Genomic DNA, 19,445 nt, shown 5'->3' on the forward strand with positions numbered 1-19,445 from the left:
GATCAAAAGATTGAAAAAGAATTGTTCTCTTCTGATGATACGTTTGGCTCATAATGTACTCCAGCAAATTTCCTGCTTTTTTTTTTTTTTTAGAAATCTTAAAAAGGACGATACTGTGATGGTCATGTGAACCGGAACACAGCTCTGCAGCCAACAAGACAACACAGCTGGCTTGGGAGCCTCAGGGACTAAGTGGAAAATCATGCCTGCTCTGCAAAGGAAAGATTTAAAACAATTTTTGAAACTGACATATTTGTCGATTTTCATGTGAGCCAGGACTGATTAGATTTCGAGGGTCAGTCACTGTAAGGTCATTTGGAGACCACATATTTTAATTTCAAATCAACTGTGACAAACCTGATAAACAAACTATATGAAACATATACCACTCCCCACAAATAAAATCAAGTTATGCAGCAGTTTGCTAAGAGAAAACCTTTGGACTAAGTTTTTTATCACCTAGAAGTATGGTGCTACTATTACAACAGATAATTTTGCTGACAAACAACCTTGATAAACAAGAGGCAAGGTTCATAGGCAATTTACCAATATTACACATTTCTTTATACTAGGCGCCAAAGCTATCCCCTTCAAAGAAAGCATGAGAGCTACAGGCTTCATTTTGCATAGTATATACATTTACTGACCATGTTCCAAAGGCTACTAATAACCTCTCCCCCAGCCCAAGTCAATATTATTACTTTACAAGATGGACACATCAAAGATCAAAGCTATCTGCACCACAAAGGGTTAAACTATAAACATGATACAATGCTCTGAAGGCTGTTTTTAAACCTCTATTGAATAACCTGTGCTACGACTTTTTTCTCTTGCCAACCTTTTCTTTGTATCTGTTCAGATGCAAAGATACGGTCATAGTCCGGAATTATACAAACATTTCCAGCTATAAGAAAAATAATAATTTAAAGCCAAATGAACAGGAGGCCTACTTGTTAATGGTTTAAATAACATGGTGATGTTCTAACCATTTAGATTATTAATTAGTGTTTTCCTTTGTTTATACCAGAATGTGTAAGTATGAGATGTGCTTTTACAGCTAGATCACCTAAAGGCTTCTGGAGAGAGCCCCACTGTAGCAAGGAAAGGTAGTGCACCTCAAACTTCTAGGCCTTTTTGCACTCCCAATGATATTTATTTATTTATTGTATTTATATACCACTTTCCCCGAAGGCTCAGGACGGTTTACATGAAACAAGAAACGATACAGGTAACTCCATTTGTAGTAATAACGAGGTGATAACAGCAATAACATTAACATAATAACAACAATCATATTAAAGAACGGTGGAAATTGCAAAGAACATCAGTCCAACTCATACTGGGGCCCAGTGGGTTGGGTGGATCTGTAGTGGTTGTTGTAGGAGGGAGGCTTGGGGGCCAATGGGAAGTGGTGGCTTAGGTCGACCTCAACCAAATGCCTGGCGGAGGAGCTCCCTATTGCAGGCTTTGATTCAGCGATGCATAAGTGGAAATGTAAACAGACTCACCACAGTTCTGCTTGATCAACAATTAGCACTTTCCTCCCTTTATATTACAGTACCCAGAAATTGGTACACAAGATTATCCACCAGTGGAAATGGAAGTGGAAAGTTTGTGCTGGATCCAAACTCATAATCTACAGTCCTATTGGGTTTAAAAGCATCAATCCTGCACTCTCCTCAGTTGCAACTAAAGCACCACGGCTGTCATCGCTGTGTGCTGCTAGTGATGTCCACAGGAACTATAGCGTCCTACAGGACTTTTCAATTTGGAAATGGATTAATTTCAGGCACAGAATCATAGAATGATAGAGTTGGAAGGAACCTCCAGGGTCATCTACAACCCCCTGCACAATACAGGATCTCACAACTACCTGCCCACCCACGGTGACCCCAATTTCATGCCCAAGTTGTTCTTCTACCAAAAATCTCCAGAATCCAGACTTGGCCTGGAGGAAATTCACCTACCATCCCAGAGTGGCGGTCAGCAATTCCCTGGCTATGCAAGGAAGGGCCACAAGAGACAAACACTGGCATACCTCTTCCTGCCCATCCACTCACATCTGCCTAAGTTCATAAAATCAGCATCTTGTGAACATGCTTCTAATCCACTTGACACTGGTGTGCATGTGTTGTTTGTACATCAGTGGAACAAGTGCTTGAATAGGTCCATATCTGAACGTTAACAATAAACTGGGAGATGCAGATACCTTTCCCTGCTCAGGCCTCAGAATAACTCAGCATTTAATCATGCATTAAAATTACAGGGAAATTGTGCAAAAAAAAAAAGGATGTGAAATACACAAGGTTGGGAAAAAGCTGTAACATACTCTGAGATTACTTTAAAGTACACTGAAGACTCTTTTTAAAAATTCATACACTCGAATCTTTCTAGGCAACTGTAAGAAGAAAACTGTCAAGCAACATTCTGAGTCCAATATTATATTGTGCTTCAAGACAAGATTTCCATATATTCCAGATTTTTAAAGTCTCATAAATAAATGAAAACCCCACAGCAGGCGGGCCTGGGAAGGGGGGGGGGGGTTAAGGAAAATAATTCTGTGCTTGCATTTTAATCTCTTTTTTTTTTGTTTTCATTAATATGGTATACAGTACCAAGAGAAAAAAATCAAAAAGAGATATACTTTATGAAAATTGATTTTTAACATGTTTTACCCACTAAGAAACATGATGTTTAAGAATCTTAATCTGACATTGGGGAAATATTACATATTGGAAGCGGAAACATATTGATATTCCATGCTTTTGATCATTTTAGAGAAACAGGAAACAAAACACTCTTCAAATATTTACTAGAAGTTTAAAAACAGCATTATGTCAAAGCGTTCCCAGGAAATTGTTCACTTTAACTAGGTAACTTGAGAAAAACACTATATCGGCATTAGACTCGGAATAAAATGCAACAGCTAGAGTTTACAGCTACTAGCACTAGTAGGAGTCTGGTTGGGGAGGGGCATGGAGATGGGGAGTGTCATGAGATACTGTGATGTCACTTCCAGATGCATCATCATGACCGTTTACGCACTTTGAACTTCACTGCCCCAGCTCCCGTACAGAAACACAAATCGGGGGCAGATGAGACGCACTGAGCCAAATGCTCCCCGGTAGCAGTGCAGGAAGAGGTGGAGCAACCTGCCACGACTAAAACTCCAGCCTGCAACAGCATGAAACCTCCAATGCATAAACGGTTCATGTCAAGCAACACACTAGGAATTTCTCCCAATCTCTATTGTAAAGACTGACAAAGGCCTTTGGGAACATTTCTAAGAAGTCACTCAATACTGTGTCACTTTCTGGTGTTCACCTGGACGTGATACTCCACGCCCCTCTCCACTGCTTAATTTAGTGGAGAATATAAATGGGCAAATGGCAAACCTATCATAGAAAAGAATAAACTGCTGAGACAAATTGATACAGCAATCTGATACATTCACAGCAGCCAAGTCAACGCGGTGCCATATTTCCCACAAAGTGGGTTCACAAACACCAAAAGATATGAAAGATGGATTAGAAACCCGAGGTCTATCAACAACTAAGTTAGTTAAATGGAGTCTCCATGCTCAAACCGGATGATCAAATAGAGGGGTGTGGGGGAGGGGCAAACAAAAGTATCTGGTTACCATTACTTGGTCCTGACCTTGAGCTTCTCAGAGGTTGGCCCCTATTTAGAGAACTGTTGGATGATTTATTGCGTAAGAACTGTTACCCAGTAGGACCTGCTGGGACATGACAGTTTAAATATAAAACAATTATGGACTGTGAAAACAGGTGTCAGGGATCAGGAATAGGCCTGATGAGGACAGTAAACTGAAGTTCAATGTAGGCCAGGGGTAGTCAAACTGCGGCCCTCCAGATGTCCATGGACTACAATTCCCAGGAGCCCCTGCCAGCAAACGCTGGCAGGGGCTCCTGGGAATTGTAGTCCATGGACATCTGGAGGGCCGCAGTTTGACTACCCCTGATGTAGGCAATATGGACATTCTGTTGATGGGAAATTCAAAGCCTTCTGAGTGGGCCTGCCCTACCATTTGGTTCTTTTGCCCCTAGGTTAGGATATTCTTAGCTGTAGCTTTTACCCGGAAGGCCCATGGCACCAAACTCCTTCTCTTAGTTTTATTTATTTTATGTATTTATTTTTATATTTATACCCCACCTCTCCTGGCAACTGCCAGCCTGAGGTGGCCTACAATAAGACAACAAAAACCAGAATCCAAGATCAACAATAAAACATCCCCAGCCCCAATTTAAAAACCTAATATTAAAGCAACAGCAAGATGGCAGAAACAACACACACGCACACAAAATACCAAAGCCTTGCTTCTTATTGGGTTATACTATAGCAATTCAATGGATTAGTCCAATTGCCATTAATGAAATAAAAATTATGTAAATTAGTATGTTAAAGATTAATGGAAGGTGATGAATCTGGATGGTTGAAGACAACATGAGGGTCAACAAAGGTCACTCAACAAAGCTGTTCCAGGGGCAACCAAATGGCTAAAAATGGTAACCCAAAAAGCAGACCTCTCAGAGTTCTACGCAGAGAACCTTTTTTATGGTCCCCCGAACATAAAAAGTGAGAGATATATAATGAGGGTTATTATACAAATGCTGTTAATAGGAACAAGCAGGTTAATAAGAACAGCAGGTTCTTGATAGCCACTGTGTAAACCAGAAGTGTCCTTTCTAGCTAATTGTTCAGATAAGTGAACTTCTCTTTGCTCTGTATGATACTCTGGGAAGCACGAACGGAGAGAGCCATTTTTTTTTTAAAAAAAGGAAGCTCACATTAATGAAATAATATAGATATTGCAGGAAGTGCTAATTTTCCTGCTCACTGGAAGTTTAATCAAAACTGTAATAGCTAGTCTATAGCTATAATTAATCAAGGGCAGTTTGGAGAACAAATCCTTTTTTGTGTGTCAATTTTCAAAATCTGGCAAAAGTTTTATTCAAATTGCTTCATTTTATGGTCATTCTACTTACAAAAGAAATTGGCAGTATATAATCACAAGACAGACTCATTCTCTTTAACCCAATGTAAAAGAAAAAAAAATCTCTCAGTGGTTCAGAATTCTGAGATATCAAATGCCTGGTACAATAAAAAGTCCAGAACACGTGTAGGTGGGAGGGGATACAGACAACTGGAGAATGTAAATAAGGCTGTACACATGCAAGCATATTCAGAGTGTATCGAACTGTTGTTCTGTGTACAAGTTTAGATGGCTTAAATATAGCAAGCAAACATGGTTGTTAAATGCCAGCACTGGAAGGGAGGGCTAGCAATCAAAAGAGGTTATCAAGTAAATGCCTCTTTGAAAGTGTCTCTTAAGAACCCAAGCAATTTCCTAGGCTTTTATTTTGCCATTTTTGTGTTTCTTGCAAGTATGGTTTGATGACAACTCAAGTGGGTTATTGTATCACCATCTGGCCACAAGCATTAACGGGAACTCTAGAAATCTACAAACATTGCTCTGTCCCTAAAGTATATCCCATTATGGTATGCTACCAATAATGTAGCATTCATATGTAAATAACGGAAAAACTAATAACATATTCAACCCTTTGAGTACTAGATCTCTTAAAAGGACACCAGCCTCTAGGACTACTGTTGGCATGCCTTGGAGTTTCTTGTATAGTAGTAGGACTCTACTGAGCTCTACTAGGATGGAAGGAGTGATGATGCATTCAATCATCTGTCATAGCCGTATAATAAATGGTTATTGTTAGTGTACAGGAAACTCTACTGTATGTTCTTTAAAGCAGTAGTCCCCAACTTTTTATCACCGGGGACCGGTCAACACTTGACAATTTTACTGAGGCATGGTGGGAGGGGAGTCTTTTGCCGAGGGACATCACCCCTGCCTGAGCCGCTGCTCTACTTGCTTTCCCGCCGACGCCCTTGACTTCTTGCCACCCGCTGGGGGGCGCTGCCAGCAGCAGCTGCACAGTGCCACACCAAGGGGAGCCCCAGCCACGGCGGCTGCTAAAAAGCACCAAAGGTGAGCTGGCAGCAGAGTGGCAGGGCAGCCCCCGAGGCAGCAGCTGGGGAGGAGGACGAGGAGGAGCCGCAACCTGGGACCAACGTATCAATGGACCAGTACCGGTCTCCGAACCGGGGGTTGGGGACCACTGCTTTAAAGGACCAGAGGAGGAGTGAGAAACATTTTAATAGCCAAAGAGAAATACACACACACACACACACAGAGAGATTAGTAGAACCCAGTTAAACACATTTTCCTTGTTTTTCCACTGCTTCCTCTATGCTTATGTTACATTATTTTCTTTGCTCTGGCTTCCCTTTTCCACTGCACCATTATTGGCAATTGACTTCTACCTATTTTCATTTGTCCCAGTTAATCTCTCAGTTCATTGGTCATTGCTTCCTCCTTAACCCACTGGTCCCTGCCACCTCTCACCAACTCAGTCATTTGCCTCCTCATTTATCCACCCTCTCAAACGTTAAATGGTTATATTTATCCATTCACAGAACAGAGCACATGTCCCATCATTTCCCCAACCAATATGGAAGTTTTCGAATTCAATGCAAGTAGGCAAAAAAAAAAAAATCAGATTTCCCCAATCAATAGAACTATAAAAATAACTAATAAATCTGAATGATGTATATATAAGAAAATCACTGTCTGCCTGGAGACTTCTCACTAGATACACAGGAGCTTCATTATGTCCAATAAATAATTCATTGTGGATTATTTGCTCAGCTTTAGGTACAGGATAAAGATCCTAATATCCAAAGGAAAGCATAATAAGGACAGTTCTTCCTTGAACCACATGAAACAGACTTAAAGGAAGCAATGTCAAAGTGATTCAGAAAATGCTACTTCTGAATTTAAAATTATGATACACGTCCCCAGGTAATCACCCTGATTACACAAATTCTTGCAGAAATGATGTGGTCTGTAACTAGATTTTTGACTCTCTCTCTGTGAGTGTGTGTGTATACATTAAGAAGAAGAAGAAGAAGAAGAAGAAGAGTTGATTCTTATATGCCCCTTTTCTGTACCTGAAGGAGTCTCAAAGCAGCTTCCAATTGCCTTCCCTTTCCTCTCCCCACAACAGACACCCTGTGAGGGAGGTGAGTCTGAGAGAGCCCGGATATTACTGCTCGGTCAGAATAGCTTTATCAGTGTTGTGGGGGGCCCAAGGTCATCCAGCTGGCTGCATGTGGGGGGGGGGATGGGAAATCAAACCTGGATCACCACTAGCCCAAGCTGGCTCTCTTTATATATACGTTTATATATAGACAACGCACCACTCTTCCAAGCTTGATGCACTTAACCAGGGAATGAGGGCATGGGAAATTGTTGATGGCGACCACAAATACTGGCTAGAAAACAAAGCCAACATTTGTACATCCTTATGTAATTCAAATACTAGCCTCTTGTGGCGCAGAGTGGTAAGGCAGCGACATGATGTCTGAAAGCTCTGCCCATGATGCTGGGAGTTCGATCCCAGCAGCCGGCTCAAGGTTGACTCAGCCTTCCATCCTTCCGAGGTCGGTAAAATGAGTACCCAGCTTGCTGCTGGGGGGTAAACGGTAATGACTGGGGAAGGCACTGGCAAACCACCCTGTATTGAGTCTGCCATGAAAACGCTGGAGGGCGTCACCCCAAGGGTCAGACATGACCCAGTGCTTGCACATGGGATACCTTTACCTTTACCTATGTAATTCAAGTCTACTATCTCAATGTTTTTGCAGACTTTCTGCCTCCAGGGATCGATTTCCACATCTGCCAAGGAACCCTCCTGCACAGCAGCAGCCAAGACACTCCTGTATATTGCAGAAGCTTCGGGGATGTATCCTGGGGCACCAGCTCACTTTTCAGGGCACTGGTCAGGCCAACTGAGCATTATTTATTGACCCGTGTGAACTTAGAATGCGACACAGAAATTACTAACATCCTCTGAGGTTACATAGAGCAGGGGAAGTGGTGGATAAGCAATGTGCCAGGAAAGCTTCCCCACTATTAATGATCTTTACAGCGTTTCAGAGTAACGCTACAATTCCCTGGAAGGACGTTTGAAAACGACAACTGTTATTCTATCAGTCAGAGCAAGATCTGAAATGCAGCAGCATTCCAGAACTGATAACATTAGATTCACAAAGGTGGCAGGAACCAAAGGGCAGGAAGATTTGCATCCCAGCACTTCATCTCCGCTCTAAAAATACTGACCAAAGTCTGCTATACCCATAGCAGTAGGGGAAATAACTCAGCATGGTACAGCCTAGTGAACCAAGCTACATGCAAAAGAGCAGGGGTAGTCAACCTGTGGTCCTCCAGATGTCCATGGACTACAATTCCCATGAGCCCCTGCCAGCAAATGCTGGCAGGGGCTCATGAGGAATTGTAGTCCATGGACATCTGGAGGACCACAGGTTGACTACCCCTGCAACAGAGGACTGAGGAGGGATGAAGATGATCCCACCAATTTGTTTTCTCTTTGAGAACTCAGGCTGGGAAGGCCAGTACGAGAAGCCACAGTAGTTTGGTGAGATACGTGACCCAATATACGGAAGCGACAAAACAAGAGAGGTGGGAGCAATCCTCTTAATGCAAAAAACACCCAAACACTGCAAGAGATCAATCTAGTGAATTAATTGTAATCATGTGGGGTCTTGGTCTGTACACACAGGGAAATTATTGGAAGGTGTCATAGTGACTAAGTGTGTATCTGAAGCTATTAAGCAAAGTAGAGAGCCACCAGACAAGCCAAACTGCCCAATGGAAAGACTGTACCTAGTGTGTGTTTTCTAAAATTAATCTCTGGTTTTTCTAATATGAATGCTGCCATGTTCTCCTTCACCTCTCCCTGCTTTACATGGGTCCTGCAAATTCCTATTAGTGCTTGAAACATATTTGGTTACATGCTGGTTTTAAATTTGTTAAAAGGAGAGCTTCCAGCATGCCTCTGTTTAACTAGACATTTTTTTTTAGAAGCCATGGTTCTAACCTACTTTCTTTGTGTAGTGGAATACTTTAGAATTAATGTAAAAGTTTACTGCCCAAGGGGAGGCGGAATGTGGGTTTGCACTCCATTCAGGCACAGAAGACTCATGGGAAAGCAGTGGTTCTAAACCTGGGGGTAGGGACCCCTTCGGGGGTTGACCGACCCTCTCACAGGGGTCACGGCAGGGCGAGCAGCTTGGCTAGGGGGGGGGGAGTGCCACTGTTGCCGCTCCTCCTGAAGGCACCCACCAATTTATACACAATCATGAACAATGGATCTTCACACCATTGGTCAATTTCGGTTTAATTTCTGAGAAAGAACCCTTGCATAATTTTACGGTTGGGGGTCACCATAACATGAAGAGCTGTGTTAAAGGGTCGCAGCATTAGAAAGGTTGAGAACCACTGATGTAAAGGGTCATCTCAAAAGAAGCCAATGCCATAGAAATGCAAATAACATTGGCTGGAGAAGAAATGGGCAGCCAACGTCACCCCTATGTCATAGACATGCCTACAATGTAGAGCTCCAGGAGACCAGGCAGGTAGGACACTGTTCAAGTCAACAAGAGGAAGAGGGTTTATTGGGTGGGGGGCCGAGGCAGATAATAAAAACCGCTGAGTGTGGTGGAAAAGCTCTTGTCTATGATATACTCAAAGAAAGAGGAATCCATCTTGAATCCAAAGATAGCTATAACCACATGGTCCTAAACTCACCAGTGGGTGACCCCTAGATACGGAAACCAAGGTAACGGATGAGTTCTGAACTGTATGCAGCTCCAAGGCCTATTATGCACAGCTGCTGAAATAGCAGCATGGAGAACGTGAAGGAGGAAGAAGCGAAGCAGACTGCATATGCATGGGACGGAACGCAACGGCGGCAAAACCCAGACTATCCGATTATGCACGCGGCTACTCTGGAACCGCTTCTGGTTGCACCCTGGTCCTGGGAAGCTCCACTTTCTTCCACATCTCACTAACGTGGCTTTTTCGGTGGCATACGTTGACTCTGTGCTTGGTTGCCGCCTGCAGCATGCATAATTGGTGATTTTAGTCACCACCATTCCACACCAAATGCAGACCATTCCACTCCATGCATAATGGGCCCAAGAGCTGCATTACTTATTTCTTACTATGATCTGCAGGGATTCGTAAGAACCAGGGATTAGGGTTTTTTTGTTTTATTCACATTTCTTTTTATCCTTGCTCAGTCTGTTGTGTTGGCACATGTTTTTTAATCATTAAACTACTTTTCATTTTTAATGTGGTAGTCTGATCTCTGTGACCTCTTTGATCAGAAGCATTACAATATATATTGTAATGGACATCTATCTAATTTTGTTATTACATTTGATTTTGCTTCAAATATCACTGAGAAGTCATCAGTGATAGTTAATACCAATTTCCATTTTCAAAATGAAACTTAAATAATGGTAGACTCTTGATTGTAAGGATTTATAGAACATAGTAACCCCCCAAACTCCAACAACCCCATTAGTTTCCCTTGTTTTCACGTATCACTCCTCCTTAGAAACTGGATGAGACCCCAGATCAATAGAAATACATTTCTTGGTTTTTTCTCATTGTTGAAAAGCTCATAGGTTAAGCGGTATTTGGAATAGCAAAATTGTGGTTTTACCATCTCTAGCTAGGCAACTTTTCTCTGTAAGTTCATGTTCCTGGACTGCATTTCACTTCAGTACCCAAATACACAGCTGTCTTAAAAAAAAAATCAACTGATTGTTGCTTTGTTTTTTATTTTCCTACTCTCTAGATTTGAACATTTCAATAAATATAATGAATGGGAGTGTGTATGGTCCAAGTCACCCTTCTCCCATGTTTTAACAAAAGGCTAAAAATATGTGAACACATATTGGTAGGATTAATATTCTTTCCGCCCCCACCCCCTTTTATACTTGAGGTCAGGAAGATGAATGTGCAGGAGGCTTTCCTGTCCATTTCTGCTATAATTTCACATACCAGGAGCCAAATTCTGCTCTCCAGAATGCACACAAAAATCCCCTAGGAATCTGTACAAGTTGCAAGCCAGCTTCTGAGGGCAGAGTTTGGCCCTAAGTCATTAGTTAGAACTCTCTGCTAAAAGACTATAGAGAATACAGGGCTTCTTAGGACAATAAGGATCAAACCTCCAAAGCTTACACTGAGAACAGCTTACTCAAGAGACTCAGAGTTTTTTGGATTTTGTTAAAGAAATCCAAGCCCGCATGGAGAAAAATAAAGATTAATAGTAGAGATAGGGATTGTTTTCTGCTTAAATACAGTATTAATGAAACATGACAACAGTAGCAGTATTGTGCAATTCAAAAACACATTTTCAAGCTAGGAGGAAAAGAAGCTGTTTCATATGATGTATTATACCATATCACATAAAAGTGGAGGAAAGAACCATCTGAGACATTTTCTAAAGTTCTGCAGCAAAGACTATGGTTCTGAAAGCAAAGATTATGTGGGCAAACTACTTTCTATAGCTTTTCTCTATTCCTTTGTTTTAAATATAGCAATCAACTGTTTTTATATAGAAACAGAAGTATTACTATAGAGAAGTTACTCAGACTGGTTCACATTTTACTTTATGAGTATACAGTGCATTTATCATATCAGCAAAACTGGAAGGATATCAGTTTGGATACATGCATATGTTTCTGCGTGCATTGGCTCTAATGATGCCGACCTCCATGTGGAAGAATGTGTTTAACACATAGTGCTAGAACACTGCTGTGACAAACTCTACTTTTAAAAGCTTAAAAGTGCTATATAAGAAGATAAAGGACTGTGAAAGGTTAATACTTCACTGAGCCATAGAATCTTGAGTAACAGGCTGATTGGGTGGCACCAGCTGAACGACTTCGGAACTGTATGCTATAGATAATTCAGTCTGATTTCAGCCCTTGCTGAGTGGAGTCAAATACTGACAGGTTTGGAATTCAGCCCTGAATAAGAGCATAGACAGGTGGACTGGGGAAAAGTTGGCAAGGACAAGTGGGTAGTTAGATGAAAACTCCCATTCTGGCAAAGGAAAGATCTTCTAGAGAGAGAAGGACTTCCCTATCCCTGTTAAATAGGGAGTTAGCTCAAAAGATATCCCTGGTCTGATATGGTCAGAAACGGCCTGTAGAGAAAAAGAGTCAGATAAAATCTCTACATGAGTGCTGCTATTTCAAAAGAAGGGGTTTGTACACTGGAAAAAGTGTACCAGCCTTTTGAAAACCAAGCACTTCATTTTGTTTTAGAGGAGTCCTATTGAAACAAATAGAAGCTGACCAGCAAACAAACAAAAAATGCTCTGGGTATTGCATCCTCGGTCTGGTCGTGTGGCCAAGTCCCACCACATACAAGAAAAACACAGAGAAAAATGATGCCCCTCTGAAGCAGGATCAGAGAGGCCCATCTCAGAAATCCTCACCCAGCATTCCTTGACCCAAAGAAAACCTTTAGATCTCGCCAGTCTCTGTCATTGCTTTGCTCTGGCCTGACAATGAACCATGTGTTACTGGCCAAGTGACGTCTTTGATTGTTGTGTATTCCCCCCCCCCTTCTTCCCGGGACATAAAAGAGCATGCTGCTTATTTCTAAACTCCACTGTATCTGTTGCACGATAGCTGGCATTTGCTGTTAAAGCAGAAAATTACAAGAAGGGCTTAATTGACCCTCTTGTGTCTTTGAAAAATCCTGTCTGTTGTCTCTAATTGACCCTCTAGATACCTTTATGGAACAATGAATGAATCCTCAGTAAATAATGGACGGTGATGATTAATAGCCATGGTTAGGTTGGACCTCTGGTTCACGGAGCTGTGTTCCGCTACTTCTCTTTTTTTTTGGGGGGGGGAGGGGGTGTGCAGAAGACACAACAACAAAATGAAATAGTAGTCCCTGCTTTCTGTCCTGCAGAACCAAGCTTATAATTCCAGGAAGTTAATAGCTAGTGAGTACTTGCAGGAGGGAGCAGAAACTATATTTTCCAAATGTGATAATGTATACATACCAAAAAGACTTCTCTGCAGTGAGTATTTTACTTTCTCTGGGCCTCCAAGAAAGAGGCATGTTAGTAGATGTGTGACTTTCATGTAGAAAAAATAACACAATGGAGCCTACTGATAATTTCTCGTTCTTTTTTTTTTTAGCCTGTCCAAAGACATAAGACGAATCAAAAGAAAGTCTTCATAACCAGTACAGTACATTCTGCAATCAACATTTAAGGCTTTTACTCTGTTTTGGCAGTTCCTCTCCATTTACCAATAAGAGCCTCTTGTGGCGCAGAGTGGTAAGGCAGCCGTCTGAAAGCTTTGCCCATGAGGCTGGGAGTTCAATCCCAGCAGCCGGCTCAAGGTTGACTCAGCCTTCCATCCTTCCGAGGTCGGTAAAATGAGTACCCAGCTTGCTGCTGGGGGGTAAATGGTAATGACTGGGGAAGGCACTGGCAAACCACCCCGTATTGAGTCTGCCATGAAAATGCTGGAGGGCGTCACCCCAAGGGTCAGACATGACTCGGTGCTTGCACAGGGGATACCTTTACCTTTACCTTACTCCATTTACCAAAGCCTACTGTTTTTGTGTTTTCCTTGCTCCAACGCAGCTGTTTCTTCACCTTAAAAATCCTGGCTTCAAAAAGTAACTATTGTGTATCTCTGGTGAAAACACAGAGGATTATTTCTTAATTCAGAACCGCAGATCACCGAATGAGCATCCGGCTTGAATCACAAAGCTGCAGTCCCAATATGTGCAAATAACCATCATAGGTTTTAGCGACAACATTTTGCAACCAAACATTCTCTTTAAACCAGCTGATTAACACTTTGAGGCTGAAGGAGAATACTTGAGACCCCAAGAAGTTATGACATTTGCTTGATAAGCCAAATACATTTTTTTCCCCTACCAGCATAGCTTTTTGTGCAATAAATAATTTGGATTCAATAACTCAGAATGTGAACATTGTAACATAAAACACAACCTTTAATAGAACGTAATGGTATTTTGTGATGCCACTATTAAATTCGCTTAGTAAAACTCAAAATTACATTGTGAAACTAAGTTATCTCATGCTGAACATGCCCATAAAATGAGTAAATCAAAACTTTATTACAATGTCCAAAATAAAATGAGGGTGCGCAGTCTACTGTGCCTTCTTATATCTTAGATCTGAAGTGTTCGAAGGAGAAACTTCCATTACGGGAAAGAAAATTCAGAGCTAGAAGAAAGCAAAGAACATACACGTCTACAAATAGGTATATTTAGCAAAACTTAAAATGAAGGAAGGAAGGGCAACGAAACACATTAGTCGCCTTGTTACTAGACATGAAAGTCACACAGCTTCTCACTTATTCTATTTGTTTAGGAAATTTCTATGACACCTTTCCAAAGCCCTGCTTGAGGTGGCTTTATTGAAATGGATGCAAGCTATCTATGTTCTGAATGAAAGTCTACATTTCTTGCATAGGAGAATTTCTTGGTTACGACTTGGTAATCGACTGTTTATGCACTGGGAACTTCACTGCTCCAGCTCCCATGCAGGAACACAAATTGGGGGCGGATGAGGTGCACCAGGCCAAATGCTCCCCCATGTGGGTGCAGGAAGAGGTGGGGCAACCTGCCCCAACTAAAACTTCAGCCTGCAGCCCGGCAAGGAAACCTCCAGTGCATAAATGGTCATCCTTACCCTCAAAAAACTCCTTCACTGAGAACATCAGGGCTAAACATTCACATATAGGTCTAGTGGCTCTGCTACATATATGGAAGATGTACACATAGAAATCCACACAAGTGAGGAATTAGAAAATGTACTACATGCTTCTTAACTAACATGCACCCCTTTGCATAAAGAGTATATTCCCTTCCTTTGATCTTGTAGAGAAGGTGGCAATTCCAGCTCTTGCAGTTTTGTCTGTGTTCATGAAGTTTTTGCTCTTGCCCATAGTTTTCACACTGTACTAGATGATTATGTTATTTTAGTATAAGTATACTGGTTTTCAACCATATAGAATTAATACCTGCTACTAAGGACTTGCTGGGGGGTAAACGGTAATGACTGGGGACGGCACTGGCAAACCACCCTGTATTGAGTCTGCAATGAAAACGCTAGAGGGTGTCACCCCAAGGGTCAGACATGACTCGGTGCTTGCACAGGGGATACCTTTACTAAGGACTAGTTCTAAGAAGAATACGATGCAACATTTCCAGAAGATAGCTAAACTAAATATTTGGGAATGCTCAAGAAGGGAAAACTGTAAGTTCGGGTTGTCACTAAGCCATATGCTTGTGTGACACAGATTTGAATTTTATTTTAGTATTTCAGAGTATCTCTTAGAACTTGCTTTATCTCATCATATCTTGGGAGATTAGCATGGTCAGCCCTAATATTTGGTTGGGAAACTACAAAAGAGACTCAGGCAATGATAAACCACCTTGAAAATCCTAAAGATTTTCCTTCTGGTTCTGCAAACTAAACAGTAAATACACTTGAGAAGTGTACAAAAGACACCAACCAAATATTAGGACATCTGTTTAGATTTCAGTACAATCCCAAGCAGAGTCGAGCCCTTCTATGGTCATCAAGCTCAATGACTTTAGAAGGTTAAAATTCTCTTTAGGATTGCAGTGTCGGTGCAGGAAAATGAGTATTCCCATTGTTGCATGCTAAGAGCTTGCTGATGGCCAGAGAGACTACACATCAATAAGCCAAATATTCTTCTACTCTTTTTTCCTCTTTACTGAAAAGCAGCCTTGAGGCTATCAGTGGCAGCAGAAGGAAGTCATTGCTTAATCTTTTCTCTTCCTACTATGTTATGCCAATAAATATTTCTGATATCTATCTACTTTCCTATTATTTGTGTGCTTTGAATTGCCCATTCCAGGACGCCCTTACACTTTGGGGGGAGGGTTGGGGTACCTCCCATATCTTGGGTAAAAAAGCAACAAGAAGAAAGTGATTGAATAGCCAAGCAACAGGAAGGGATAGGTTTACATTTTGGAGCCCTCCTTGAAAGATTTAAATAGAAATACAAACTCTGGGGGGGGAGGGAAACCCATGCAATTGTGTAGTATATTGGCCCTGGGGAATGTAAAGATTCACAGCATATCAATACTTTTACAAGATTGTGGCAGCCAATTTCAAAGGTTTACACACAGATTAGAAAATCCACAAAGATATAAAATAGGGCTTTTACATTGAGCCCACTGGTCCATCTAGTCAAGTGTGTCTTTCCCCTGTTACATGGATATTAAAAGGTCAAGATTCTGCCCAACAGGAATTGCTTCAAAGCAATGATTTCCATCACTGATGGCTTTTATCATCTACCAGCAAAAGTACTTAACAAGAACAATATTTCTAAAGCTCATTTCCTCCAAGCAATAAGCCAGGTAGAATATATATTTGGCTCAGGCATTAAAACTATGTATGCAATTGTCATAGAAGAACTACACGCACTGTAAACATGAATTTATCTACTCTATGGCCTCAGCCATGCAAGTTCCACCTAGACTGGGTGGGTCCTCATCTCCATCCACTGGACTTATGTCTCCTGTGCTGGTCCCTTCCCATAATGGCAGCCCCTCCCCCTGATTCCATGTTGGGCCATCCAGGCTCCTTCAGCTGTTTTGGACTGTTGACTGACTGCCGGCAGGGGCTGCCCACCATCTGGCACTTGTGTTGGTGATTGCCCACTAACCAAAGACCTGTGTATCATTCTGGTTACAGTCAGCCCTTCATCATTACCTCTGGCTCTTTCAGCAATACAGATAAGGTTGCCCAGGACTGTGCTACAGGGCAGCTTATTAAAAAGGAAACAGCAGAATGTATCCCAATCAAATTAGAAGAAGAAGAAGAGTTGGTTCTTATATGCCGCTTTTCCTTGCCCGAAGGAGGCTCAAAGCGGCTTACAGTCGCCTTCCCATTCCTCTCCCCACAACAGACACCCTGTGGGGTGGGTGAGGCTGAGAGAGCCCTGATATCACTGCCCGGTCAGAACAGTTTTATCAGTGCCGTGGCGAGCCCAAGGTCACCCAGCTGGTTGCATGTGGGGGAGAGCGGAATCGAACCTGGCATGCCAGATTAGAAGTCCGCACTCCTAACCACTACACCAAACTGGCTCTCTAGTTTGCAAAAGAACTCAGATGACAAGCTCTTCTCCTTAGTATTCTTTAGCACAGGGGTATTCATCCTGTGGTCCTCCAGATGTTCATAGACTACAATTCCCATGAGCAAATGCTGGCAGGAGCTCATGGGAATTGTAGTCCATGGACATCTGGAGGAACACAGGTTGACTACCCCTGCTTTAGCAGACATGATTTTAGGAGGCAAGTGTGGAGTAGAACGGTGGCATAAATAGCAATGCGCAGGAGAAAGCAGCACGCACACTCCCCATGCAACAATTATAAATAAAGGTAATTGCACGCTCCCTACAGGTGAGTGAGGCGGTTGCATGCACGGATTACCGGGCCTGCCCCGTTGCTTTTCTGTGTGCAATTAGCTGTACACATATACAAGAGGAAAAGTTAATTTCCTTGCATGACTAACGGTAAATATCGGATGTGGATTTATGTCATAATAAACAGTGCTGAAGTACAAATAGAGCGGCACTGCTGAATTTAAACTCCTCTCAAAGTTCTTACTCATTATGATTCAGGTGCAAAATAAGATGCAGATGCTGGGATGGGGGAGGAGATCCTTTATGAAGGCAGATGGAGTCTATAAATCACATTATGCTTTACAGTGGGAAGTTGTTAGTCTAAATCCTGGAAAACTATTACCTTTCTGTGTGACTGAAGTTGAATTAATATGGCTTTAAACAAGAGCGGTACTTGCAAGGGGTTTTATCAGCAGGAACCGACGGGATCGACTTGCCAGCTCCTTCTTGTACTTTGACACATTAAAATGTATTGTGAAATACTTTTTAAAATCTCAAAGGCCTGGCCTTTTTCTTAATTTAAAGGTCTTGGTCTCAGAGAGAAAGAGCGCAAACGAGCACTGATGCCCAATTCAAGCCAGACATAGCATTGATGGGTAACAAGAAGTAATAAGAAGGTGGGCATACTCAAGAAACCACTCTCCCTGATTTCTGTCTTAGTCATTTGCCATGGCACACATGACCCTACAAAAAAAAAAAAAAAACCTCTCAGAAAACTCACCTCATTTGCTATTCCTTCCGAGGAGAATATTGACAGACTTGAATCAAGCGCCTGTTCTGCACAAGTTGGATAAGGCACTTTCAATGCACTTTCGAAGTAGATTATCCTGTTCTGCACAGGAAAATCCAGCAGCAAAAGCAAACTGAAAATGCATTATCCAACATGTGCAGAATGGGCCCTTCACTCCCACTTGGGGCAGGAATAGATATTCTCTTTTGAAAAGGATAGAGGTGGATTGAGATTTATTTTCACTACATTATACTACCGTTTTAGAAATGTAAATGGTGACGATGAGACTAACAATACATTGTATTTTGCTACCTAAAGAATCTTAACTTTGTCCTTAAAGCACAGGTATCAGGAAACCAAAATACTATCTACATTTATTAGGAGGCGGGAGATGCCGAGTACTGAAATTCTACATGAAATAGTTTGCTTGTAGGAAGGGAAAAGAGTGAACGATCCTAAGCACAGTTAACTCAGAAGCAAGCCCCATTTTACTCAATAACACCAGTTCAACTTAGTTTTTTTTTCCTTCTTTAAAAAAAAAAATCCAACCACAACAGAGAAATCCTATACTGTTAAGGGAAGTGTCCCCTGAAAGTCAAACTGCATATAAAGAGTTAAACACTACAGTGCAAAATGCCTTTTAAACAGGCATTCAAAGTAATTTCCAATCTCCTGTCACCTGAGCTCTAAATGGCTTCTGAACCTGAAATAGCTACAGCCACAGAGACTCCCCAGCACGCCCACCCGATTCAACCAAAGGTGTATTTGCTGGATAATGGATTGTCTGCTCTGAGTCCCAATGATATTGGTCTACTGCTCAATAAATGCCTAGAAAACTCTCTCTTTCTCCCTCCCTCCCTCCCTCTCTCTGTGAACATGGACACACACACATCTATACATATACACTGTGAAACAACCCAACTTATTGCCAGTTACGGTAATTATAAGGTGAGTTAACATAATGAAAGAGAAAGTTGAACCTGCTTACATAAGAAGATGGGGTATAGGGTCTGATATATCGAATTACTTGGCATGAATTCATTTTCCGATGCCTCTCAACTGCCTGGCAAGAGAAAAAATAATACTAAAATTGGGGGGGGGGAATGTCATGACATGGACCATTTATGCACTGGAGGTTTCATGCCGGGCTGCAGGCTGGAGTTTTAGTTGTGGCAGGTTGCCCCACCTCTTCCTGCACCCGAATGTGGGAGCATTTGGCCTGGTTTGCCTCATCAGCCCCCGATTTGTGCTCCTGCATGGGAGCTGGGGCACTGAAGTTCCCAGTGCATAAATGGTCATGTTGACATCA

General features: G+C 41.9%; 1 protein-coding gene across 4 annotated transcripts in view; it reads right to left on the reverse strand.

Annotated features, from left to right (window-relative positions):
- The window catches only part of WWOX (WW domain containing oxidoreductase), a 538,960-nt gene that overhangs the window by 338,805 nt on the left and 180,710 nt on the right, over positions 1–19,445 (reverse strand). Inside the window, exon 9 of one of the 4 annotated variants that reach the window (XM_077310537.1) lies at positions 14,172–14,192. The exons of the other annotated variants lie outside the window; for them this stretch is intronic. Coding sequence (XP_077166652.1) covers positions 14,187–14,192 — 6 coding nt within the window. The 3' untranslated portion in view covers positions 14,172–14,186. Of the gene's footprint in view, positions 1–14,171; positions 14,193–19,445 lie in introns of those variants that run through there. 4 annotated transcript variants of the gene reach the window in all.

Source organism: Paroedura picta, chromosome 14, assembly GCF_049243985.1.
Source record: "Paroedura picta isolate Pp20150507F chromosome 14, Ppicta_v3.0, whole genome shotgun sequence".
Classification (NCBI taxonomy): Eukaryota; Metazoa; Chordata; class Lepidosauria; order Squamata; family Gekkonidae; genus Paroedura; species Paroedura picta.